The sequence below is a fragment of the Pteronotus mesoamericanus genome, unplaced genomic scaffold (genome assembly GCF_021234165.1).
Source record: "Pteronotus mesoamericanus isolate MK-2021 breed Mesoamerican mustached bat unplaced genomic scaffold, CSHL_Meso_final contig_24, whole genome shotgun sequence".
NCBI classification, from domain to species: Eukaryota; Metazoa; Chordata; class Mammalia; order Chiroptera; family Mormoopidae; genus Pteronotus; species Pteronotus mesoamericanus.
Window position 1 is genome coordinate 7,269,758 of NW_026555100.1, and position 26,265 is coordinate 7,296,022.

The window sequence follows — 26,265 nt, forward strand, 5'->3', positions numbered from 1 at the left end:
CCTGACTAGGGTGGTGAAAGGTCAGCCTGCCTGCTGTGGCACCTGGGTGGCAGCGTGAAGCTCTGACAGGGCTTTCTACAACAAAGCAGTTAAAGTCTGGCCTCTGGGGTCAGAAGCTCAGGCTCTTGAGTGAACCCTCAGTCAAGTTACTTACCCTCTCCTGTGCCTCGGTTTCCTCATCTGGAAAATGGGGACAATGCTAGCACCTGCCTCACAGGGCGGTGAAGAAAGTGACGTGGGGTGATGCTCGCCGGAGCTCTTACAGCCGTGTCGAGCACTTGGTTAATGCTACCGCTACTCCTCAGAGCCCCCCGCGAATGGGGGCTCGCCGAGGGTGGGTGCGCCTGCGAGCCGGGACGGAGGCCTTTGTTTTGTCCGAGGTGGAGAGAGGGGCTCAGGATGGCCCTCCGGTGTTCAGCCTTTGCACACATCAGCATGGCCAAGCTCCCAGGAAAAGGGGATCAAGGAGACTGAAGGCAGACTTCGACCAGGAAGGCAGGGATGACAGAAGACTTAGTGCCCCGCTGGCCCCTGACCACCTCTGGCAGAGATGGCCGTGTTCACCTAAGAATCCTGCTCCCTTCCCAGGCCAGAAAGATTGCTGCCAAGTGGCTGCCAGGCCAGGGACTGCGTTCCCCAGCCTTCCTTGCATCTAGGCAGGGTCATTGCCTGGTTCTGGCCAATAGGGTGCGGGCACAAGTGATGCATGTCACCTCTGGGTTTGTCCCATAAACATCTCCTTACACAATATTCCAGGCTCTCTTTTCCCTGAGAAGAGAAAGTGACCTTGACGCCACAACATGGAAGGAACCTGGATCCCAGAATCACCACGTGGAAGGCTGCCCACTGAACATGGCACTAGACTGCTGTGGACTTAGAATTTCTACCGTGTTGAGCCACTGGGATTTCGGGGTTTGCTTGTTTAGTGTATGCCCACTAAGCTGCCTCAGGACCATGTGAGGGCAGGGCCATGTTTTGTTCCATCCTGTGCCCCAGTGCCTAGCGCAGGCAGATATCCACTGATATCTGAATGAATATATGAATGAACGTCCGGGGGCCTCATATTCCTCCCCAGCTCCTAGATACAAAGCCTGGGGCCTCTTACTGCTTTTTTTCTGCTCCCCTTCCCTCCCAGCTTCAAGGAGGAGGGACAGGTGAAGGGCGACATATAGGTCAATGAAGAAGAGAGTTACGTGGTTTTGAGCAGAGAGCCAGGAATATGGGCCCCTGGGTGAAGAGAACAAAAGAATAATGGTAATAACCTAATTTTGGTAGTTCTCACTGTGTGAGGGACTACTTTAGGACTGTTCCCTATAATGACTCACTGAATTCATACAATAGCCCTCCTATGATCATCATCATTTTTAGGTGGGGAAACCGAGGTGCACACACTGTTAGGAAGAGGAATCAGGACTCAAGAATGAGGGAGGGGACACTGAGGCTTGAAGAAAGGTGTCCCTGAAGTATGGCATGTAAAATGGAACACATTTTAAACATCACGGGGCTTGTCACCATTGAAAGACATTCTTTAGTGGGTAAATTCATGTTGTGATTTTTTTTTGGTAAGATCAGTAATTTGACTCAAATGAATACTTCAGGGATGACACCAGGCGCTCGAAGCTGGTGTGCCCCAAAACATGGGTTTCTGTGAAAGGGAGGACGCCCTGACCCAGAGGCAGGTCCTGCGCTGGGCGCAAGAGTCAGGCTGAGGTGCAGACGACGGGGCGGCGGGTGCGGGGGGGCTCACCTGAGCGGGCGCTGATCCGAAACCGGGAGGAGCCCTCCAGGGAGTAGATGATGGACTCCTGGCCGTACTCCCGGGAGCGGTCCAGGTCCGTGGCGTTAAGGAACAGCACCGTGGCTCCTTCCGGGAGACAAGGGGTGGGGGAGGGGTGTGTGCGGCACCTGCTGCTCACCACTGCCTCTCCCCCCCCTCCGCTGCCATATTAAATACACTCAGACTGACCAACTTTGACTTGGAATTAAAAAGAAATGAAGCTCCATACTAAATTATTCTATCTTTATTATATTCAATTTTGGTCTCATCTTGTTCACAAGGGGATTTTATAAGGGGTTTTATTTTCTATTTAAAGTCCAGTTGAAGCTCTCACTTCCATTTCTTTCTCTGTGGGATCCTGCCTTTCCAGCTGCCCTGGCCAGACCCTGAGAGCAGCTCGTCCTGCAGCTGAGCCGGCCGGGGCTTTCAGCACCCTCCCGCCACCCAAATGCCAGTTCTCGTAGCGTGGTGAGGGGGTTCAGTGTTTGGGTCTCTAGAGTCGCTACACCCAGGCAGGTCGCTATGGGACAGGGAGGTCATTCTGACCCCTTCCGGGTAGCTGTGGGGCCTCTGATTTGATTCTCAGTTCTGCCCTTAGCAGGAGGACAGATACGTGGGCCCTGGCACACCACTTTATCCAAGCTCATTCAGCTCTGAAGAGGATTAAGTGCTAAGACGAAGGCTTCTCCTTGGCAGAGTCTCTAGGATGGTAGAAATGCAGGGGCCGCTTCAGCAGTGATATTCTCCAGGGGATGCCTGAGACTGGGACGGGGAAGGGTGGGCTGAGCACAGCTGGCACCCACTCAGCAAATCATCAGACACTGCGGAGGTAGTGGGAGACTCTCTGTAGAAGTCTGTGGTGCCAAGGAAGGTCACCTGCCTGGTGTACCTGACTCCTCCAGCTGTCCCTGATTCCACCAGCTGTTCCCGATTCCTCCAGCTGTCACTGACTCCTCCAGCTGTCCCTGATTCCTCCAGCTGTCCCTGATTCCTCCAGCTGTCCCCGACTTCAGTTGTCCTGACTGCAGCTGTCCCTGATTCCTCCAGCTGTCCCCGACTCCTCCAGCTGTCCCCTGACTCTAGCTGACCCTGACTCTTCCAGCTGTCCCCAATTCCTCTAGCGGCTACAGCAATTCCTGACATTTTCCTTACAGAATGTCCACTCTGGATGAAATGGTGAAGCTGCCAGCCTGGATCCTGCATGAGCAGCCCGTGGCCTGGGGTCTGCAAGCCGAGCCCCGAGTCCTCATGTTGGATCATATGCCATGCTCCAAGGTCATCCCTTTGGCTCTCATGGCATATGGGACCTGCCTCACAGCATCGTAATCGCAGAACTCTCTGCATACTCTTGATTAACCAAGGTTGTTGAATTAATCATCAGTCATTATTGTTTTCCCTGCTAGACTATAGCTACAGTGCAGCAGAGACCAAGTACCTAGTAGAGCATCTACACACAGTAGGTGCTCGGTGAGTAACCAGGGAGTGGCAGATAACTGGACACGTCCAAAGGCTCCCCTCACTGGCCATGAGGAACAGGCAGGCAGGGTCCCTGCCTTCCCAGACCCGTGTGCGACATCAGGTCTGCACACTGTCGGTGCCCCGCCCGCTGATTTCCTGCCCTCGCGCCCTCCCCTGCCTGGGCCCGTACCTGCCATGATGTTCTCCACCACAGAGACGAAGTAGGCAGGCTTGCTGAAGGTGGGAGGGTTGTCATTCTCATCCTGGAAAGAAGACAGGCAGGTTGCAGGCGCCAGGGAGGCAGTGGGGGACTGGTCAGCTGTCCTGTGCTGGCCTCAGATGGAGGCTGGGAATGGCCGACACCGAGGCGCTCCCGCCTCGCCGTATGGCCAGAGCCAGGCGGGGTGTTATGTGGGAGCCAGGTGCCCCCTCTGGCTAGGCTATAGTTCAAGGCCTTGGGGAAACATGGTGGGGGGGCAGGAAGGGATGGTAAGGACTAGGGAAATGGAGGAAAAAAGACAGCAGTTGGAACCGCCTACAGCTCCCTGGCCCTCCAGTCGGCCTTCCAGCTGAGCCTTGAGCTTATTCCAGTTCTCCCACTTTTAGCTCGCCAGCCCCCACGATGGGTATGTCCACTTATACCTTCTCCCCCAGCTCTGCCAAGATGATGGTGGAAGGTTCTAGGAACCCACCTAGAAATGAAGGGAGAAGAGCAGCCCATGCCAGAAGATGATGACGTATGCAGGTTGAGGGTGAGGTGGTTTCCAGGCCTCAATTCCCGACCCCACTGCATATACACAGGCGAGGTCAGGGAGAGTGGGCCAGGGGCTGGTGCTGGCTGAGGTGCTGACCCAGCAGGGGTGGGCCCAGGCACAGCCTTTGTCTCCTCTTGCTCCTCCACACCCATCTCCTCCCACTATCAGGGGAGACTTTCCTGCCCTTCAAGACTCTCATCCTCACCCAGTGCCTTTTGCAATCGCTCAACAGGAATTCATCCCGGTTCCCCTCTTGGAGGAAGCCTCGCTGGCCCCCCTGACTCAGATCCTTCTCCCCTTTACTCACAAGCCCAGCACAAATGCAGGCTCCAAGGGCCTCATTTACCCCGGAACTGGAGCTCCAAGAGGAGGACTCCTGACGTAAACCCCTTTTGCTGGAGCCACTTCTAGCTGAACAAACATGAAAGGGAGGCAGGCATGATATCTGGCAGGCCACTCCTTGGGACATCAGAGAATCCCACTCTGCTGGGACTGCGAGTTCCAGGAAAGGAACACTCTTCCTTCCCAACCTGGTCCCTGGCCCTGGGCTGCACACTGGCTGATGCTGACCTGTCCCTCTCCCCAGTCCCGGCGAACTGGCTGCGGGAGGGCTCGCCAGGTATCCAAGGCCCCAGCAGCATGCCTGGGTATCCCCCTGGCGTGGCACAAGTGCCTCATATGTGTGTCTATTTAAGCCTTCTGCTTGGCTGCATGAAACGACACCGAGAATGTCAGTGACAGAGCATGAGGCAGAAACTTATTAGCGGTGATATTTCCCCGGATCCTGGCGCTGCATTCGCTATTAGTTCTAATTCAGCGGCTCCCTCTACAAAAGCTTATTGTCCCCTAATGGGAAATCTACAAACCGAGTTTGACTTCTTTATTAAAAACCAACAAGCAGTGGATGAAAAGGAATCACCTGGCCCGTCTCGCACACCCCTCCTCCTCCCAGAACCCTGTCGCTTTGCTCTGACTCTCCCCACCCCCACCCTGTCCAGTAAGTGCTGCCATCAACTGCTTGGTGAGGGAGGAGGCAGCTTGGACAAGTGACAGCTACTTAGAAATCACCCACGTGCAAAATCAACACAAAGGCGGTGACCTTTTCAAGCACAGTCCTTAGACACAAGTGACTACACTGTCCTAAAGTCCTGCTCGAGAGACAATGCTCACTCAGCCACAGTGGCACCCGTCTCTGTGGCCAGACACTCCTCCTGCAAGGGGGCCAGAGAAGACCTGGAAGGAGAGTGAAGAGCCCCTTCTGACCCTCAGGACAGGTTCGAGGGAATATAGTCAATAATATTGTAGTGACTATGTACGCTGTCACTTATTGAGGTGATCACTTCCTAAGTTATATAAATGTCTGCTGGGGTGTCCCACGCGTGGCGTACAAGCCACATGTGGCCCAACACAAAATCATAAATTTACTTAAAACCTTTTTTTTTCTTTTTTTTTTTTTGCCCATCGGTTTTCATTAGTGTTTGTGTGTTTACTGTGTGGCCCAAGACAACTTTTCTTCTTCCATTGTGGCCCAGAGACACCAAAAGTTTGGACACCCTAACAGAGATTACTAATTTCTATGTTGTACACCTGAAATTTATATAATATTGCATGTCAACTGTGATTGAAAAATACATTTTATAAAAGAGTACCAGGACGTGGTTATGACTGGCAGGGAATGCATTCTACTTCTCTGGTATAATCCCGGGCCGTTCCAAGGTGGGAGGCTGCAGGCCGCAGGCAGGCAGGTGTCCAGGCTTCTGTGGATCTGGCCTCTCCGTCATCCCCCGCCACTCCCTGAGGCCTGACTGCCAGATACAAGGCCCAGGCTCTCTGGCCTTCCCTCTGCTAGATCAGGTTCTGCACCGCCTCACCCTCCCATGCTGCCCCTGAATCCTACACCCATGTGCCTACCCTCCACTTTTCCATCACTGCCAGCCCCATCCTATTCCGCAGTCCAGTAGGGTCCCCTGCCTAGACGAGGAACTTTCCACTCGGCAGCCGGCCCTGGAGCCTTAGCCTCAGGTTGCGAGGACGAGGCTTGTTGAACCTGGGTGTAGGGCAGCGCCAGGTGCCGTTGGCAAAGCCGGCTGGGGCAGGAGGGTCATCGAGCACGCCTGCTCTGGGTGAGATGTTTTCCTGAGCATATGTCAAATCACAGCGTATCTCTTAACCTGACAATCTGATCTAATTCTCCTGGAATCGGTAATGTGCTAGCTCTCCCATCAACATGTGTTCACCTCCTGCAGGCAGCAGCCTTTATGGAATGGGGGTGTTATGCTTGCGCGTGTGCAGTGTTAGAGGGTCTCCGGGGGAAAGGCCTGTTGTCACCACCATCTCATCCTGGGATCGCTGGGGGAGCCGCACAGAGCCAACGAGCCAGTGTGGAGATACATTCTGAGACGGATTGTTTCAGACGCGGAAAGCACTAAGGCGTGTGTGATATTCATGTCAGACAAGTTGTGGTTTGGCTTCAGGCTCCTTTAGATCTTCAGAGGAGTAGAAAAAGGAAGTGACAAAGAAAGAGGGAGAGGAGGGGAGAGAGAGACAGGAGAGAAGATGGCCTTCCAGGAATTCCCTTGAACTTCACAGAATGTGGCTATAAAGGGAGGAACCCCATGACTTTTCCTCCCTGCTCTTGTGCCCCCAAGACGGTGTCCTGAGGCTCTTGAATGAATTTAGAGCAGGAAAGTCAGGCTCTTCGTACATGCCAGGATGCTGGACTTCCCCTGGCCAAGCTGGCAGGATTTGCCAAGACAGCCTTTAGGAAGCCTGTGAGCTGCGGGGACAGCCAAGCATCTGGGTACACAGGGATCCCGCAGCGCCCCTGACACCCTGTGAAGCACTTACTGCCCCTTACCCTGGAAAGGCAAGGCAGCACCCCTGGGTACTTACAAACACCTCAATGGTGACAGGGACAGTGCTGTTCAGAGGCGGGTTGCCAGCATCCTTGGCCATGACTGTCAGATAAATCAGTCCATTGGGTATCTGTTCATAATCCAGAGGGCGGCTCACGCTGATCACTGAAATGACAGGGACAGGGCCCCAGGGTCCCTGTAAGCAGACTTTAGATGCCTACCCAGCTGGGGCTTCCCTTGGGGCAGAGAGGGAACGGCTGGCATGACCGGCGAGCTCTGCCTTGCTTTCTCCTCCTGCCTCTGAACTCCTGAGCCTCATGATCTTTCTTGAGTCTACTGCCTGCCTGATGTGAGCCAGGCCCCGTGCTGAATCAGCCAGATGTAACTACTCTGGTGATAAGGTAAGCCCTGCTTTACAGATGAAGAAACCAAGGTCAGAGAGGTTTAGTAACTTACCCAAAGATACACAGCCAGGAACGTAATAGAGCCAGAATTTGAGCCCAGGTTTGTCTGAATCCAGAGCCCAAGCTCTTCCCTAATAGGCGTCATTCCTACTTGTCTGTCTCACCCACTCACCTCATACTCCCCATCAGTGTGAGGACAAGGGCCCTGCCCCAGGCTCTCTAATCCTGTCCCTGTTACTGTTTCTGATATCTTCGCGATAAGCAGCTCGCCCCTTATTGCCCAGTGTTGGGGTTGCCAGGGGGCGGGCCAGACAGTGGAGTATAGAGGCCGCTCCCTCCTCGGTCTCCCCGGCCTTCATGCCAGGCTCCAGAGCCTTCATGCCACTCTGGGCGCTGTTCAGACCCCTCCGAGGGAGGACACTCAGGGTATGGCGTTGCAGATTTGACCCTCAGTAGAACTCTGCTAGAAGGTGGGTGAAGACCCCTAACGCCAAAGGCAGACAGAAGTGGAGAGGCAGGATCTGGGGCTGGGGGGTGGGGGCACAGAGCTAAGACAGCTGCTTTGGCTCTCAAACATCCCCACCCCCGCAACAGCCTGAATTCTCACCGCGAGAACCCTTTTGTGCTAAGCCACTGCTTCACAATTTTGGATGGGAAGGCACGTTGGCTTGGGAGTGGGAGCATGGGTAGTCTGCAAAGGCACTGCAACAATATTAAATTGCTACTTTCTATTTGGAAAACAGAAATCAAATTATTGCTTTAGTAAAATAAAACCTAAGGGAGGTCCTTCTAGCTTGAGAGGAAGGTGAGGTGTGAGAGTGGGCAGAGAAGTGAACCTGTTACATTTTTTAAGGGGGAAGATTTGATAGAGAACATCAGGCTGCAGCATCTGGAGCCAGGACTATAATTTCTGAGATTGCATTTCTCTGATACAACTGTAGGGCGGGAGGAGGAGTGAGCACTGGATTCAGAGTCATCCAATGTGCGTCCCTTCTGCCTTGGGGGCACCTGGCACAGCTCTCCAAGCATTAGGGAAGTTTCCCAGAAGAGGAGGTGTCCCGATGAGCCCTTAAAGCTAGCCAGAGGTTAAAGGGAGGCAGGGCAAAAGGAATGGACTCTGCGGAGATGTGGACGTGGCCACTGTAACAGGAGAGGGTGGCGAGGGGTTCAGAGATGCTGGATTCTGGGGGTGGGCGGGGAAGTGCTGAAAGACAAGGCTGGAGAGACAACCAAGAGCGAAATCACAAGGGCCTCCCTGAACTGCTTTGCCGTGTGACCTGGGGCTGTTGCTCTCTGTCTCTGAGCCCTAGTTGCTTCATCTGGGAAAAAAAAAAAAAAAAAAAAAAGGTGGGAACTTGGAGCTTGAGGTTGCTGCTGCTATTCTCTTCACAGGCTCTAGGAATCAGGACTGACAGCAGGGCAGGGCCCAAAGTGCAGAACTGTTCTTGGGCCAAGCACGGAAAGGCCAAGGCCTGGGAAGGGCGGGAGGTGGCAGTAGCAGGCCCAGAGGATGGGGAAGCTTGGCTAACAAGACTCCGCCCCGCAGATCTGTCCAGGTAGCCTAGGTAAGAAATGCAGATCCATGAGGTTGTGGGAACATCAGATGCCTGGCTGGCCATTGGCCTAAGACCAGAGAAAGATCTGGCTGATCTGAGACATATGAGGGGGGACCCCAAAAAAACCAGGAATTTAATTATGAAAAATTGTGTATTTATTTTTACATGTTTAAACTTCAAAGTACTCTCCATTTGATGAATATACCTATCGAGACATTTTTTTTCCATTGCTCCAAACAGTTTTTGAGCTTGCTGATTTTGATGCTTTTTAGTGCTTCTGCTGTTTTTTCTTTCACCTCTTCCATATGGGCAAAATATTTCCCTTTGAGGACTTTTCTCATCATGGGAAACAAAGCAAAAAAATTTCACTTCAGGCGAGATTGGGTGAACAGGGAAGGTGGGGCGTGGGGGCAATGCCATTTTTGGTTAGAAACTGCTGAACACTCAGCGTGGCGTGGGCAGGTGTGTTTGTAAATCACCCACCATGAAACGGGAAAACACATGGAAAGAGTCTTCAAAAAAAAAAATTGACTGAAGCCAAACGCAGCCTCTCACAACTCCAGCTGGCACACCGACACAGAGGATTCCTAGAATACTCAGCTGGTGGGGGAAGCCTGTACTGCAAGGGGCCTGCCCTCCAGGAGATAATTCCATTTTTGGGGGGGCCCCTTGTAGATCTTGATCCTAGGGAAGAGCAACCCTGTGCCATGTGCTGCTCCAGACAACAGGAGCTGTGGGGAAACTTCTCGAGTGCTCCAGGGTGTCTGGGACACAGAAGGGCCCCCTCCTTAGAAAGGTGGGTGTGCAATCCCGCTCCTGCCTGCCAACCCCCCACCTACCTCCATAGCCCTCATACACGCTGATGTCGAAGTAGCTGCCAAAGGCGGAGGCATAGACGATGCTGTATGTAATCAGGTTGTTGGGAGGAGAGTCTTCATCTGTTGCCTGGAAGGAAGAGGATGGACAGGGCCCTGTGAGCCCTCAGTGGCTGGGACCAGAAGGAGATGGGTGGGAGGGAGGACTGGCTCCTCTCAGCGCCCCCTTTTGGGGTGATCCAGACCCTCCTTGCCTTTCAACTGGAGGCTGCTGTTTGGCTCCCAGCAGACACCTCTCATTTTGGGGTGTGGTGCTACCCTGGGGAATCTGGACGGCAGGCTGGAGGCCGAGGGAGAAGCGGAAAAGGCCAGGCCTCCCCCAGTGGTGGCATGAGCATCTCCCAGCCCCTTTAGTCCCAGCTTGCACATCCCACCCACAGAGGCTTTCCCTGACCTCTAGACTAGATTAGGGCCCTGTGCTCTGCACCCTCCCTGTTCCCCCCCAACTTCTTGTTTAATTTCTGCCTGTCTCACTCAGACTGTTTGCTCCATGCAAGCAGGAACCTCGTGTTTCTTAATTGCAGCTGCATACCGACAGTCCAGCATGGTGTTTGCCACCCAGTAGGTATCTAATAAATGCGTGTTGCATGAATACTCGGAGGGAAGAAGACTTGGAATGGGGTCAGATCTGTCTTCCTCTTGACTGTCCTCTGGTATGGCTGCTGCATTAAGTAGCTTTTCTTCCCAGATGTTTGACTGCAGAGCCTAAGGGATGGCTCCCCACCTGGGGTATAATAGGAGCCGAGCAGGGAGAAGGGAGTAGGGACCTATGGGGAATCCATGGCCAGCGTTGGGTGGGCATGTGGCCCTCCCTTCTGTGCGCCCCCTTGCCCACCTCCTCCACCTTTGCTTCAGAAACAAGTTCTAAATTGAGGCTCTGGGGGCAGTCACTGTGGGTGGACAGAGTGAGGAAGGGGCGTGAGGACACTGAGAAGTCTCATGGTCAGATGTCACTGGAGCGTGGTGGGAACTCAGGGGGACGCTTGGAGGGCAGAGACCTGAGCTCTGGTCCTGTCTCTATTACTCTGCTAATGCACCGTGCCTTCCAGGTCCTGCCCACCTCCCGCCTGTTCCTCTTGCGAGTGGGTTGTTCCCCTGGTGTCCAGTTCCTGCCAGCTACAGCCATGCCTGATCCTAAAGGGCTTGGATGGAGGTCCCTAACAAAAGAAACTGCTCAGCAGTCGCCAAAGATGAGGAGGGTGTCCTTTTGCTGAACAGTGACCTGAAATTTAAGCTGAGACAGACGCTAGCTGCACTTGGTAACTAAGGACATGAGGTGATGCTCTGAGGAAGCCTCATACAGACCAAGAATGTGCCCCCAAATCTGGGCAGACCTCTTTGTGGATGGGAGGTTAGTGGCTCTTGTAGTGGCTTCCCAAGGGAATAGTCAAGAAGAAGATTAGAGAGAAGGGTAAGATGACTGGCTGCAGGCTGCCTTCGGTGGTACAGGCATTTAAACAGCAAGATGAAGGAGAGCCTGGCACCTTACCCGGAGCCGCACCAGCTGTGTGACAGAAGGCTCATTCTCTCTCAGGGCACCCACGTAGGCATCCTTCTGGAAGGTGGGCACGTTGTCGTTGACGTCCAACACATTGATCCTGACCCGGCCTGTAGTCTCCTCACCACCCCCATCCCGGGCGATGACTGTCAAGGTCCAGCGCTGGATGAGCTCATAGTCCAGTTTGGCAATCAGCATGATAAGTCCTGTGTCCTTGTCCAGAGAGAACCTGTGTCAGGCAAGGAGAAGGCAGAGAAAGAAATGCCCTGGTGTAAAGCAGCTTGTAGACAGGGACTACATTTATCAGCCTGTCCTTGCCCACAGTGATAAACAGACACAAATAAACGAAGTCTGACATCTGCCTTCTTTTTCACTTGCCCTTAATGGGAAAAGCATCTACTTCTAACTGGGGGTCAGGTGGGAGGTGGTGGTCAGGAATCAGGACCAGAGAGGAGGTAAAGTGGTCAGGTTCTGAAAGGACAGGGGCAGGCTGATTTACTCAAAGAGGAAACTCAGGAAGAATGATCCTCTTTTGCTGTGAACAGGAGTTTCTGCCTACTGAACAGTTAGATGTTGGACAACTGTGATGGTCAGGGATTGTTGTAACTGATACCACACAGATACAATTATATGCCAACAAATTGGACAACCTGAAGAAATGGATAAATTCCTAGACACATAAAACCTAGCAAGACTGGATCAAGAAGAGACGGAAAATCGAAACAAATAACTACTAACAAAATCGAATCAATAATCACAAACCTCCCAACAAACAGAAGTCCAGGACAAGACAGCTTCACTGGTAAATTCTACCAAACATTCAAAGAATTAATACCAATCCTTCTCAAACCCTTCCAGACTCAGAATAGGAGGGAACACTTACAAGCTCATTTTATGAGGCCAGCATTACCCTGATACCAAAACCAGACAAGGACACTACAAGCAAAAAAAAATTACAGGTTACTATTCCTAACGAACACAGATATCAACATCTTCAACAAAATATTAGCAAACTAAATTCAACAATATATTAAAAGGATCATACACCATGATCACGTAGGATTTATTTCAGAGATGCAAGAATGCTTCAGTACCTACAAATCAATGTGATACACATTAACAGGATAAAACATTAAGGGATAAAAATCATATGATCATCTCAATAGATGCAGAAGAAGCATTTGACAAAATTCAACATCATTTTATGAGAAAAACTCTCAACAAACTGGGTATAGAGGAATGTAACTCTATATAATGAAAGCCATAAATGACAAGCTCTCAACTAACATCATACTTAATGGTGAAAAGCTAAAACCTTTTCCTCTAAGATCAGAAACAAGACAAAGGTGTCTACTCTCATCACTTTTATACAACTTACTATTTATTGGAAGTCCTAGCCACAGCAATTAGGCAAGGGGGGAAAAAAGCATTCAAATCCGAAAGGAAGAAGTAAAACTGTCACTAATTGCAGAGGATGTAATACTATATATAGAAAACACAAAAGATTCTACCAAAAACTATTAGAATTAATAAATAAATTTAGTAAAGTTGCAGTACACAAAATCAATATATAAAAATCTTTTGCATTTCTACACTTGAACTTAGCCAAAAGGCTGAGAAGTGGTAAAAAAAATCTTTTGTATTTCTATACACTAATAATGAACTGTCAAGAAGAGACATTAAGAAAATGATCCCATTTACAATTGCATAAAAAAAATACCCAGGAATAAATTTAACCAAAGAAGTAAAAGATCTGTACACTGAAAACTCCAAGATACAGATGAAAGTCATTGAAGATGACACAAAGAAACGGAAAGACACTCTGTGCTCACAGACTGGAAGAATTCATAGTTAAAATGTCCCCGCTACCCAGAGCAGCCTATGGATTCAATGCAATTCCTGTCAAAATTCCAATGGCATGTTTCACAGAAATAGAACAAATAATCCTATAATTTGTACGGAACCATGAAAGACCCCAAATAACTAACGCAATCTTGAGAAAGAACAACAAAGAGAGTTCAAACCACATTACAAAGCTATATGGTCTTGGCATAAAAACAGACATGTAGATCAATGGAACAGAACAGAGTCCAGAAATAAATCCAGGCATATGTGGTCAACTAATTTAAGACAAAGGAGCCAAGAATATGCAAGACATGGTGTTGGGAAAACTGGACAGCCACATGGAGAAAAATAAAACTGGACCAATATCAAAAGGCACACACTTCCAGTTACACAATAGCTAAGTCATGGGGCTGTATTGTACAGCAAGTTGACTATAGTGAGTAATATGCGCTGCATATTCAAAAGTTGCTAAGAGGGTAGATCTTAACAGTTCTTAAGACGAATGTGAACCAGACTTTTTGTGGTGATCATTTCCCAATATATACAAGTATCAAATCATTATGCCTTGTGCTTGAAACAAATACGAGGGGACCCCCAAAAACTGGAATTTATTTATAAAAAATTGTGTATTTATTCTTACGTGTTTAAACTTCAGTCACCTTCAAAGTTCTCTCCATTTGGTGAATATATCCATCGAGATGTTTTTCCATTGTTCAAAACACTTTATGACTTAATCGATTTTGATGCCTTCAGTGCCTCTGCTCTTTTGTTTTACCTCTTCCACATATGCAAAACATCTCCCTTTCATCCGAGGAAACAAAAAAAAAGTCGCTTGGGGCCAGATTGAGTGAATAGGGAGGATGGAGCATCGGAGTCATGCCATTTTTTGTCAAAAACTGCTGAATGCTGAGCAAATATGGATAGGTGCGCTGGTAAATCACCCATTTTGAAATGAGCAAACGCACTGAAAGAGTCTTCAGAACAATCTCCCGGAAGCCGAACGCAGCCACTCACAACTACCCTGAGGCGGGAGCGTTCTGAGAACACTCACCTAGTGGGGGAAGCCTGTACTACAAGGAGCCTGGGTCCCCACTTGTATAATGTTTATGGCAATTATATTTCAGTGAAACGCACACACATATCTAAGCAATAAAAAAAATTCTGCCATCCAGATGGTTTAGCACCAAAATGTTTTAAACAGGCAGCAAAGCATCCGGCAAGGGGAGGTGTGGTTGGCCCTCTCTCAGGAGTTACCCCTCGTCTTCTACTTGAGGGACTCAGCCTGACAAGTGTCTTCTGGGGAGGAGCAAGGTTTCTCTACCTGCCTCCTTTCAACATCCCCTCAGGTGCCCCTCCTGAGTTGTCGGTTGACATCTGTGTGCCCTGCCGGCCACCAGGTCTGGGAGATCCTGGCTCCACGACCAGAGCGCCCCATCCCAGATGATGGAAAGAGCTGAGGAAACCCAAGGTGAGCAGGACAAGGCCACGTGAACACAGATTCCGAGGAGCTGGGGTGCCCTGTGCATCTGTCCCACTGCGAGCCCCTTCCTCCCATTCTGAGGCCCCCTCACATAGTGGCACACGATGGCCAGAATGCACTTAATAACCTGTTTCTTCCTAGTCACTTACACAGACTGCCAGTGCCATACTCATCTTGTTGGGCTTCTAGATACATGAGACACTTCAGCTTTAGAAGCAGACCTGCCCTCTGAATTCAACTTGGCTTTTGAACGTGTTAAAAATGAGATGGCTTCTCCTGAGCTCAGTTCAACTAAAGACAAGAGAAGAGATGGCCCAGAACCATGGTAGGTGAAAGGGCAAGGCTGGCATGTGGCATAGGGCAGGTGGGGAGGCATGCCACCTACCAATGGCTAGAGGCTGTGTATCCTGGTGGTGAAGACCACATGCAGAGGCCTAGCCCTACATGCTGTGTGCTTAGCCAGCTGCGTGACTCTGAGCAAGTGCCTTAGTCTCTCTGGGCTGCAGTTTCCTCAACGGTAAAGTGAGGATGATGAACGTGCCTAGCACTGAGCTCCTCTAGAATTTAGTTTGGAAAACTGTATCTGATAATGCATATAAATTACTTGGCAAAAAGTCTGACACATGGTAAGGGCTTCAAAAATGCTGGCTCTGCTGCTGATGTGCTGCCATTAGCATTTCGAAGCTTTAAAATGCTGTCTTTTGAGGACCAGAGACACTATGCCCCAGAGAGTTTAGAGGACTTGAGCAAGACTATACCACAATCAGGGCCAAACCAGCCACAGTGCCCTTGGGTCCCCTACTCCCAGACCAGTACTCTAGCCATGGGGGCAGAGCACCCTCCCCAGGTACTGAGAAGTTTCCTGATCCACTGTGAAGGAGCTGGGGCAGGTCTCACCTGTCAGGGTCATCGGTGAAAAAGTAGTTGACTTCCCCAAAGGTGCCCACGTCATTGTCCGTAGCCTGCAAAGAGGAGACAAGGAGTCGTTACTGCCAGACCCAGCTGAGGTTCCTGATATCACCAGGAAATGTCCACAGCAAGCCCGTGGTTCTCCCACACAACTCCTCTGGCCCAGGCCAAGGTTCTCCCCTCCCCCTTAATCCTCATTTAAAAAAAAAATTGCTTTGAGAGAAAGAGGAAGGGAGTGAGGAACGGAGAGAGAGAAACATACATGTGAGACAGAAATATCAATTGGTTGCCTCCCATACACACCCGGGCTGGGGACTGAACCTGCAACCTGGGCATGTGTCCTGACTGGGAATTGAACCCGCAAACCTTTAGTCATGGGATGATGCTCCAACCAACTGAGCCACACCAGCCAGAATAGGCCAAGTTTTCTAGAGCCATGAAGTTCAATATAGTTGCCACCAGTCACAAGTAGCAATTTAAATTTAGCACATGAGAGAGCACAATTCTAGAAGCTCAATCTTTTACCTAAGTCTCTCCCTTTGTGAAACCACCTATCCCAGACTCATGTCAGGCCAGGCAGGCTTATTCTCTGCAGGTCTTCAGAGGCTTGGTGCCACAACCTGTCAGTTTAAGACGTATCACAAATGAAGGTAGGGGTGGGTTCAGCGTCTGGTGGGTTCTCCCAGTTAGTTCCCCCAAGTCTCCAAAGACTCCAAGTCAGATGTGCTACCCAGGGAAAGAGGCACCTCAGAGAGATTTCTGGTGCCCCCTTCTTGAACCGCAGGAATAATCCATAGCATGCCCAGGGCAGGCTGTCATTTGCCTGGCAACCTCTTCTGCTGCAAACAGCCTGCTGCCCACTCTACCCATCTTCTCTGGCATCTTCTGCCCAAAGAAGTGGTCCGAGCGGGAGCTGCCTGCTCTGCCCACGACCACAGGACTGGGCTGGGAGTGGCCCCTGGCTGCAGCTGGGGTTATCAGAATCCTTCTCTGGGATTCTTTTCATGGCTGCTGGGGGTAAAAGTTTCCCTTGGAAGCAGGCAAGCTGGGACAGAGTCAACGGGGAGCTGTTGAATGGGTGGGGTGATGAAGGTGCCCCCAGAAGAAGCTAGAAACAGGGGCTGAGAGCTGGTAGTTCTAGAGTCCTGAAGCTGACTTCCCTTCCCAGCTCAGTGTAGTCTGAGTCCAATAAAACCTGTATTATCCAGACTGATCCAAGCTGGCTTCCCGTCCCTTGTAGTCAAGAGACTGGAGGGAGATGGGCCCAGTGCTGATGACAACAGCAATGATGGTGACCATGGCCAGCCTGTGCTATCCTACCTTTTACATTTCCAAAGACCATCCGTGTTTATCATGATCTAATTTTATCCTCACAACTGTTACAGCATGAGGGGGAAAACAGACATTTCCGCCCATATTACAGATCACAAAACTGAGGCCCAGGCTCCAGTGAGGCCCAGTGTAATCTAGTCACCACCCCAGGTCATGAGCAGGTTACAAGCAGAAGAGGGGGAAGCTGGGATCCCCACTTCTAGCCAGGGGCTCCTTCCTTCGGATCTCCTGAGTGAGGCTCGCCTCTATCTCCTCTCTTCTCCAGGATGAGGGCAGTTCTAGAAGCAGTTGGGCTTTTGTGCCCTGAACCTCTCGGTGTCTACATTGTCCCTGGCATGGGACGGTCCACAGTGTAGACTAAATAACACAATTCACTCGTTCATTCAGTAGGTACTTATTAAGCACACACCCCGTGCCAGGCACTGTGACTTCTGTTCCCTTGTCAGGCCACTGCCCTGGAGCTGGGCGAGCCGTGGCCTGCCACCAGACACCAGGGAGGCAAGGCCTCAGACTGACCGTGGGGTCCACTTACATCCGTTTTATACACAGGGCTTCTCTGCAGGGTCATAATGGGATCAAGTTCAGCTGCTAAAAATATTTCAATACCTTCTTCTGTTTACTCTATTATCATTTTAGCTTTGTTGAGGTATAATCGACAATTTCCAATGTATTTAAAGTATGCAACAAGATGACTAGATACACACATATTATGAAAGGACTGCCCCTTGTGCCCAGTTTCCATTCAGTGTCCCCACTGTCTGTGTTCCAGGAGCCTGGGTGCAGACCTTGGTCCCTCCACTGCCCCGGCCAGGCTCCGAGGACGTCACAGGCACTCAGGGGATGCAAAAAGGGAAGATGCTGAGCCATGTGACCAACCCTTGAACCCAGGACTGACTCCTAGGCAGACCCTCCCCTGGCGCTCTCAGCCACTCCTCTTGACACTGCTGCTTATTGAGGACCTTACACTTATCTTTTATCTTCAAAACACCCCTACTAGGTGTTTTTTATTACAGACAGGGACACTGAGGCACAGAGTAGGCGAATGGCTCATCCCAGGTTTCACAGCTAAAAAGCGGGGCAGAGCTGGGATTTGAACCCAGGGCCGCCTCACCATGCTCTTAGTCTCCATGTGTTGTTGCTTCTACACTGGGAACTTGCTCTCAGAAGCAGAGGCACTTGGTTATCCCAGGGAGAGGAGACCAAAGCGCCTCAGAGTAAGCCCGCTCTCACTTCCTCTTCCAGGACTAGAGGAGAAGGGCATGGGAGTCCCGAGGTTCCTTTTCATTCCACTGAAGTATAATCCCCACCATGTATGGCATTATTAGGCTATAATAACTGCAGCTTGGTCTGGGCAAGAGCTGACCAGATGCCATCGAGCCTGCGGCAAGGGGTCAGTGTGCTGTAGAGAGCCTAGTTCCAGGCAGTGTCAACAGGCCGGGTCACTGGGTGACCAGAGAGCGACCCCCTGGGGCCTCAGCATCCTCATTTGTCAAATGAAAGTGTTTGGGGAGAGCGATGAGGTCAGGCTCAGCTCGCAGCACAGGCAATGCCTGGCCCAGAGCAGAGCTTCGCCCGCGCTCGGACAGTGAATGAATCCATACTAGTGAGAAGGGGGTGGTAGAGAGGAAAGAAAGGAGTTGGTGGAGAGATGGGGGCAAAGACGAGGAGAAGAGAGGATTCAAAGGGAAAGAGATGGAATGGAGCAGAGGGGGCAAAGAGATGGGGACCAGGAAAAGGTGGGGGAAGAGTGGCTAGGAAGCATAGAGGGGATCGGGGGAGACAGAGAGGGCTGGCCTGTGCAGAAAGGGAGGGGCCTGGGCACACTGTAAGGGGGCTCCCTGCCCCTGAAAGTCACATCCAGACCCTGGGTGCCCCCCAGGATTGCACTTGGACTGTCAGGGTGGGAAGGACCCCTGAGGTCCCCCCATGTAGTACCCTTCCCCTGGGTCCTGGAGCAGCTGAGGTTGAGGGAAATTAAGTGTTGAGCCCCTGGGGACAACATAGAACTGCATTCTCTCTCCAGGCAGAGGCGCTGCTATTCTACCCCCGTCCCCCATTCCGTACCTTCTCCCCAGGTGGCCTGGCACTGCCGCGGCTCCCACACTGACCCCTTTCCCTGGGGCCCTCTCACTGTCTGCCCAGGCCGCCGATGCTGACCAGGGAAGATTTGTGAGTCCTTTAGTGCCACTGTCTAATGACCGTATGAAATATGTATGCCTGGTGAAGGGGAGAGGGAGAACTTTCATTTTTCAAATGCATGAAGCAGAATAATAAGATGAAAAGCTGCGCCTGTGCCCCTGCCGCGGAGGGGGCAGCCAGCACCGAGGGCCTCCCTCGGGCCAGTGCCAGGCTGCGGTGCGGCCGGGTGAGGGCCCTGTGCCCAGGAGGAGGCAGCAAATCCAACCACTTGGCAGTCCTGCTGACGGCCCTCCCGGGCTTCCTGCTGTCCTCAGGGGACAGCCCCTCTTCTTCTGCGTGCATTTCCAGCCCTGAACTCCAGCCCTTGCAGCAGGCTCCAGCCTCACCTCTGACCCAGGCTGAACCTGACTGGCTCCGGCACCTGCCTGGAGCTGCCCGGATCTGCAAGGATTGCTTCCTCCCCCTGCCCGGCTTATTCACTCCTGTCTCCCTGGACTCCCCAAGACTGGGTTCAGGCTCTGCAATATTCCCAGCCCCAAATGCGCTTTGAGCTGAAGCTGTGAGCTGAGGTGTTTCTTGCCCCATTGAGCTGTGGTTCCTTGTGGGCAGGGCAGGGTCAGGGGCCCTGGTCATAAAGGCAGCTCAGGCGAGCTCCTGATCTCTCTCATCTATAGCTACCTTGGCTATATCCACACCTACATGATGCTATTAACACACACATTGTTCAATTTTGACCACACCCCTACGAGGAGGGTACTCTTGTATCCCCTGCTCTTTGCTTTTAACGCAGAGGTCCCATGATATTAAGTAACTTGCCCAAGATCTCACCACTGGTAAGTGGCAGAGCCGGCCTCCAAATCGCTATGTTTAAAACCATTCAGCAGCTCTGCAATGCCAGCCGGCCCAGGAGAGGGCGCTGTTGGGGCCAGTGACAGACTAGCCTGCCCCATGTCCCTCGCTGGGCGGCATGGGACTTTTTAAAAAGAGCCTCCTTGCTCTGGTTGGTATGGCTCAGCTGGTTGGAGCATCACCCCTACACCAAGAAGGTTTCAGGTTTGATTCCTGGCCAGGGCACATACCTAGGTTGTGGGTTGATCCCCATCCTGGCGTGGGTGTGTACGGAGCTCCCCACCCCCACTGCCACCAGAGGTACAGAAGGCAACCAATTGGTGTTCCTCTCTCTCCCTTCCTCTCTCTCTAAAAGCAAGGAAAAAATGAAAACTATCCTCGCCTCCTTCCCAAGACTTGCTCTATGCCTGATCAACTGAAAGACCAATGGACAAATCAAGAGCCAGACCGTGGCCCCTGAGGCCCCCTTTGGGAAGGAGGGTTTGAGGAGTGGCCAGAGGCCTATGCATGGAGGACCAATGTCATCCTCATGTCATGAACATCTCTTCCCTCCTGCCAAGTTCTAGGAATGAGTAGTCCATCTCCCTGCAGGGTGACTTCTAGCCTCTCACAGGGCAGCCAGATGGCTACAGGGATGGGGGACAGGGACGGCCAGCTGCCAGGCTGGGTGACTCCCATTTTTACCTGGCGACTCCTCTAAGAAATGCCAAACCAGGTTCAGGCGAGCACAACTGTGCTGCAGGCCCCACCCCGGTGCCTCTGTCCCCGCCGCTGTCCTCCCAGGGCCTGAATCTCACGCACAGGTGTACGCGAGCATCTTTAACTGCTCGCCAAGACTCTCCTACGAGGCCCAGGGCAAGAAGTCAGAACCAATGGCTACAGGGACCTTCCTCTGCTCCAAAACCTTCAGTGCTCCCCACTGCCGCTGAATTAATTCCAGATCAGCACCTGGCGCTCAGGCTCCGCACGGCCCAGCTGGCCTGGGTGGTCTGGTACCCACTTCCCCCTGACACGCCCAGCCTGTTCTTTCATTGCTGTTGCACCCGCCCTTCATTCGGTGGCTGCCGTCCAAACTCCGGCCCACCCCAAACGCCCCTTCCCTCAGGGAGCTCCTGACCGCTCGCTGTTCTTGACCTGAGAGCTCCTCGCTGTACCTTTTCTGGAACATGCAGCATGACCCGCCATTACTGCAAACTGCCGGCTGTGTATGCCCCGTTTCTTCCCCTTGCCAGTGAAGCCTGTACCCAACTCCTTTTTGTATCTTCTGCTGTGCCCGGCACAGGGCTCAAAGTCTGACAAATTTAATAAAATCTGAGATTTCTGTTGTCAACCACTGACTGTCCAGCTGGTCTTCCCTCTGGGGTCTGATGCTCCCAGTCGGCAGACACCGCAGTGGGCAGGGAGCAGCCAGGGTGGGGCTGCTCTGGCTGCCCAGGGTGTGGGCTGGGGTTTACGAAGCGTTTCCAGCAAGTCTCCCGACCTCTGATCTCCCGTCCAAGCCCCCAGCCGGCCAGCCCTGGAGGCAGGCAGAGAGCAGAGGTTCACTCAATGCCCATGCAGTTGCCCCTGGGGCCCAGGCAGAGTGGGTGAGAAGGCCAGGGTGGGGCTGGAGGGCAGTTGGAGGGCCCGTGGAACACCATGGAAAAAACTGTCACGAAGACAGGGACCAGACTCTCACTGAGTCATATATTCAGTAAATATTTTTCTGAGCTTTTCCAGTGTGCCAGCTACTGAGCCGGGCACTGAAGTCACAGCCATAAGCATGACAATGGTCTTGCTGGAATGCGACTTACAATTGGAAAGGGGAGACAGACAATGGGGCGGGGTGGGGGGAGGTGGTAGAAATAACTAAATAACAATTTCAGACTGGCAGTGGTTAAGAAAACAACACAGAGGTGTGAGAAAAATAAAGCAGAAAATGGGCTAGCGGTGCCTGGGTTGCTATTTCGGAGGGATTAGTCCTGGAGAAGAGCTCTCCTTGGTCAGGTGTATCTGGGTCTCTCATCCCGTCGCTGGCTGGACACTGAGATGCCCAGGTAGCTACTGGTAAGAACTGCCCTTGCACAGGTACCGAGGCCTGGAGGGAGCTCAGACGTGTCTGCCTCCTCGCGTCAGCCTTGCTGGTGGAAGCGTCTGCAGCCCAAGAAGATGGGCCAGCAGGTCAGCATCTATCCCCAGTGTCAGTACTTGGGAGAGGGGCCCAGGACTGGCTGCTGCCCACTGCCTGATTTATAAGGCATCTCCTCCGATTCTTCCCAACGCTGGCATTACCAGCAAAACTAATTCCCTCATTTGGGCCTGTATAATTGCATCCGCAAGTGCTTATTTCTGTGATGGACAATGCCGGCAGAACTGTAATTTTCTTCTGCTGACAAAAAGGAAAAAAAATAAATACACACGGGGGGGAAATTCCAAAGGTTAAGACAAGGTGAACTTGCAGTGGGGGAATAGTCAAATCCCCAGAATGGCCAGGCCTGAGTCAGAAATGCCATCAACTCCCCTGACTACCAGGCGGGGAGGGGTACGACGGTGCCCCCTGCCATTTCCCTTTGAGCATGTGCTATGTGCCATACGCTGTGCTGAGCATTTCTCATGCTTTATTTCATTCCATCCTCCCAACAGCCTTATATGCTAATATTCTCCCCATTTTACAGATAGAGAAAAATGAGGCTCAGAGAGGTCAATCAACTTGCCCAAGGTCAAACAGCCATGGGGCTGGGATGTGAACTCAACACATCAACTGCAAGAGGGCGCTCTTAGCCACCCCCTTCCCCTGCTCCCCTGTTGATGGTGGCGGGGTAGAGGCATCTTCCTCCAGCATGAGAGCTCAGCCATGGGCCCCGGGGTGCTCGTACTAGGTCACTGTCCTCATCCAGGAGAAGCCAGATGGGTCCCCAGAGGCAGTCTTCTCCTTCTTGCCACAGTGGCTCTTCTCCAAATCTGCCCAGAGAGGCTGCGCTCTAGCAACGCTGGCCGTGTCCAACAGCACAGGAGGCAGGGGTCTCTGGCTGTGGCTACCCAGGATGCAGGCCCTTAGCCCTCAAAGGAAGCCCCAATTCCTGCCCCAAACTTGGCCTTGGTGTGTGGAGGTGGCTCAGGGCTTAGGCTGGGAGAGACTGTCGCCTGCTGAAGGCCAGGGCACCCTGGCTGGCTGGGGGTGCCTTTCCCAACCCACCCAAGGTTCTTCACCCAGTACTCCCTGGATGTAGGTCTCTCTTTAACTTGCATGCCAGGGCTCCACAGCCAGCCTAGCTCCCCACCCTCTGATGCTCATCCCTATAGCTCACGCCCACTCCCAGGGGACCCATCATTTCAACGCTGGTCAGGTCCTCTTGTCTCTTTGTCCCTTCCTGAGAGGCCCCTCCGGCCATGCCCATTTTCACAACGAACTTCAGTGTCATTCTCTCACCCTCTTCCCTTCGTTGGCCCTGGACGGAGGCCCCCCTGCAGGGAGCTGCCTTGCCCGCACGCTGGCCTGTGTACCCCTGCACCTCACGGCTGTCCTCATCACGGCTTTGCAAATGCGCCATCTCAAGTCCCACTTGCTCTGGCCTTCTCCTATATCTCCCTCCGAACTGTGGCGCACTGGACACGGCTGCCCTTTGATATCACCGACCCCTCCCTGGGGACAGATGCCCTCCCCTTGCATGGTTTTAAACACCCTCTACCCTTATTTACAGCTTGAAAGTCCTGTCCTTGTGTCTTCTTTCTTCCAATGTCCTCACACTTCCTTACCTCTCTTTCTCTGTCGACACAAGCACAGGCATTTTCTCTCTTCCTCTCCGTGCCTCAGACAGCGCCTCATACCTCCTTCTCCCCACATATTGTCATAGAAACCTTCTCTCTTTTCCTCTCTGTGGCTCAGGTGGACCCCCGTCCTGCTACATACCACACCAACACATAGTCATACCCACCCTCAACCTCAAGCAACCCTTACCCTCAACCTCAAGCAATCCCTACCCCGCATCTCAGCCCCTGTGGCCCCTCCACAGCCCCTCCCCAGCCACCTGTGTGCCTCTCCCTGAAGGCTGGCAACTGGCAGGCACATACTCAATCACTCCCACACCCTCGTCACGCACGCTCGCCCGGACACCCAGCACGGGGCTTCTGCTCTGAAGCAAGGCGGGCCCAGCTGCCTCCCCAGCAGCCCTGAGCCCCAGCAACGGCGGCAGGCTGCGGGCGCTGGCGAGCAGTTCTGCTCCCATGCACAAATCTGCAGAGAAGGGCACACGGTACAATTTGTTCAGGAAACAATAGCAATGTTTGACATGTCATAAGGATTGATGGAGCAGAAATTTACATGGGAGAATGCATTTTTAAACAGCTCCACGGAGCCCCGGTGCTTTGCTGGTAATGGTTTCCACATTCATCATTTGCTGAGCCCCTCTGAGTAACTCCTTAAACTACATGAGATTAAGTGCACTCTTGCAAGCTCTGGGAACTGAGGTGGCTGGCGGGAGGCAGGAGGGACTCTGCTGGAGGAACTCGGCGGCCCAGAGGCTGTGATGGCGTCCACTCATCCTGATTAGACCCGTGAGGCCTGGTTCTCTCCCCAGTTCCCATATCCCCTCCCATGGTGATACAGGTGAGGATTGCAGCTTTTCTCTGGATAAGGGGTAAAAACTAATGGCCAGGAAATATCATGTGGTCTGCCTCGTACTTCTGGAAACATGCATGGTGCCTCAGTTTCCCCTATCATCTCAGAAGGAAGCTATCTAATGAGAAGTAAGCCAGGGTTGATGGGTGACTGTCTGGTGGGTGTCCAGGGGTCAGAGGCAAGCTTGGCTGGAAGCTGCTGCTTATGGGTCCCTGGGCGGGGGAAACGGTTACCCTCTAGGAGGAGAGAAAATGACGGTGGCTATACTTTGTAGGGGATGGAAGGGGAGCTTTCCAGGTGGGCAGTGATGCCAGGGAGTGAGCATGGGGTGCAGGGGATCATGGGAAGGCTGTGGAGCACAGAAAGAAAGACACATTCAGGAGAGCCCCTGGCTCCTGGTTTTGGTCTCCTGAGAATGTAGAAGGCCCTAGGAAAGAGGGTGCCACTGGGGACGCTGGGGCTGGAGGCCAGGGACAGAGGCTCAGAGCACATGACAGGGTGGAGGAGCTGAGTGGGAGGGCAGTTAGGAAAGGGTGGGGACCCAAGTGGTGCTGGGGGCTGCGGAGAAAGAGAAGGGGCTTTTCTTCCCCCATGTTCCCCTGCGGGCCCGGGACAGACACCTGAGCCACGGCAGACAGCACTGATCAGCTGTGGTGGTGAGGACGAGAAGGCCTCAGGATCTCTCTCAAGCCTGTCTTCTCTACAACCAACCGCCAGCCACCATGGAACTTGTCAAAGCTTCTTTGCTATACATGTCAATTAAAAAGTAGGCAGAGAATCCGAACAGACATATCTACAGAGATGATATACAGAGGGCCACCAGACATATGGAAAAGATGCTCAACATCACAAATCACCAGGGAAATGCAAGTCAAAACCAAAGTGAGATACCACCGCACGCCTGTCAAAATGGGTATTATCCAAAAGTCAACAAAAATAACAAGTACTGGCGAGGATGTGGAGAAAAGGGAACCCTCATACACTGTTGGTGAGAATGTAAATTGGAGTGGCCACTGTGGAGAACAATATGGAGAGTCCTCAAAAAATTAAAAGTAGAACTACCATACAACCCAGCAATTCCACTCCTGGGTAGTTACCCCAAAAAACAAAAACATTAATTCAGGAAGATATATGTACCCCTATGTTCACTGCAGCATTTTTTACAATAGCCAAGGTATGGAAGCCACCTAGATGTCCATCAACAGATAAGTGGACAAAGAAGATAAGGCACATATATGCAGTGAAATATTACTCAACCATAAGAAAGGGGAAATCCTGCCGTTTGTAACAACATGGAGAGACTGAGGGGGGCTGTGCTGAGTGAGGTAAGTCAGGCTGATAAAGGAGCCACATGATTTCACTTAGCAACGTAAAATCTAAAAACAAAACAAAACAAATGAACAAATACAACAAAAACAGATGCGGAGACTAAACCCATGGTTGCCAGAGGGGAGGGGAGTTGGGGGGCTGGGTGAAAAAGGTGAAGGGAAATAAGAGGCACAAACTTCCACTTAGAAGGGAAAAATAGCCACAGGGATGTAATGCACAGCATAGAGAAAAGGGTCAATATCCTCATCACCACTACGGATGGTGACAGATGGCTCCCACGCTTACCACGGTGATTACATCATAAGGAATAAAAATGTAGAATCACTATGTTGTACACCTGAAATTAATATAACATTGTATGCCAACTACACTTTAATAAAAAGCAAAGACTACAGCATCTTCAAAAATAGAAAAAGTCTCTTTACTCTCCCTGTTGGACTCTCGGCTCCCAGAGAATCAAAAATGTGCTTCTCCTTGGGGGGTGCAGTACAAAGACCAGGCAAGAAGGGCTTCAAAGAGGATTTGTGGCTAAGTGCAGAATCACGAAAATGCCACCAAAATGGGACAAGATCTGGGCCTGACCCAGTGTCTGCGCTAGCCATCCAGC

General features: G+C 51.9%; 1 protein-coding gene across 2 annotated transcripts in view; it reads right to left on the minus strand.

Annotated features, from left to right (window-relative positions):
* Positions 1–26,265, minus strand: part of CDH23 (cadherin related 23) — a 363,213-nt gene that overhangs the window by 114,524 nt on the left and 222,424 nt on the right. For both annotated transcript variants that reach the window (XM_054572651.1, XM_054572650.1), the window contains exons 14-19: positions 15,401–15,465; positions 11,170–11,407; positions 9,645–9,750; positions 6,883–7,010; positions 3,426–3,498; positions 1,748–1,864 (exon numbers count right to left, since the gene is read on the minus strand). In XM_054572651.1, coding sequence (XP_054428626.1) covers positions 1,748–1,864; positions 3,426–3,498; positions 6,883–7,010; positions 9,645–9,750; positions 11,170–11,407; positions 15,401–15,465 — 727 coding nt within the window. The remainder of the gene's footprint in view (positions 1–1,747; positions 1,865–3,425; positions 3,499–6,882; positions 7,011–9,644; positions 9,751–11,169; positions 11,408–15,400; positions 15,466–26,265) is intronic.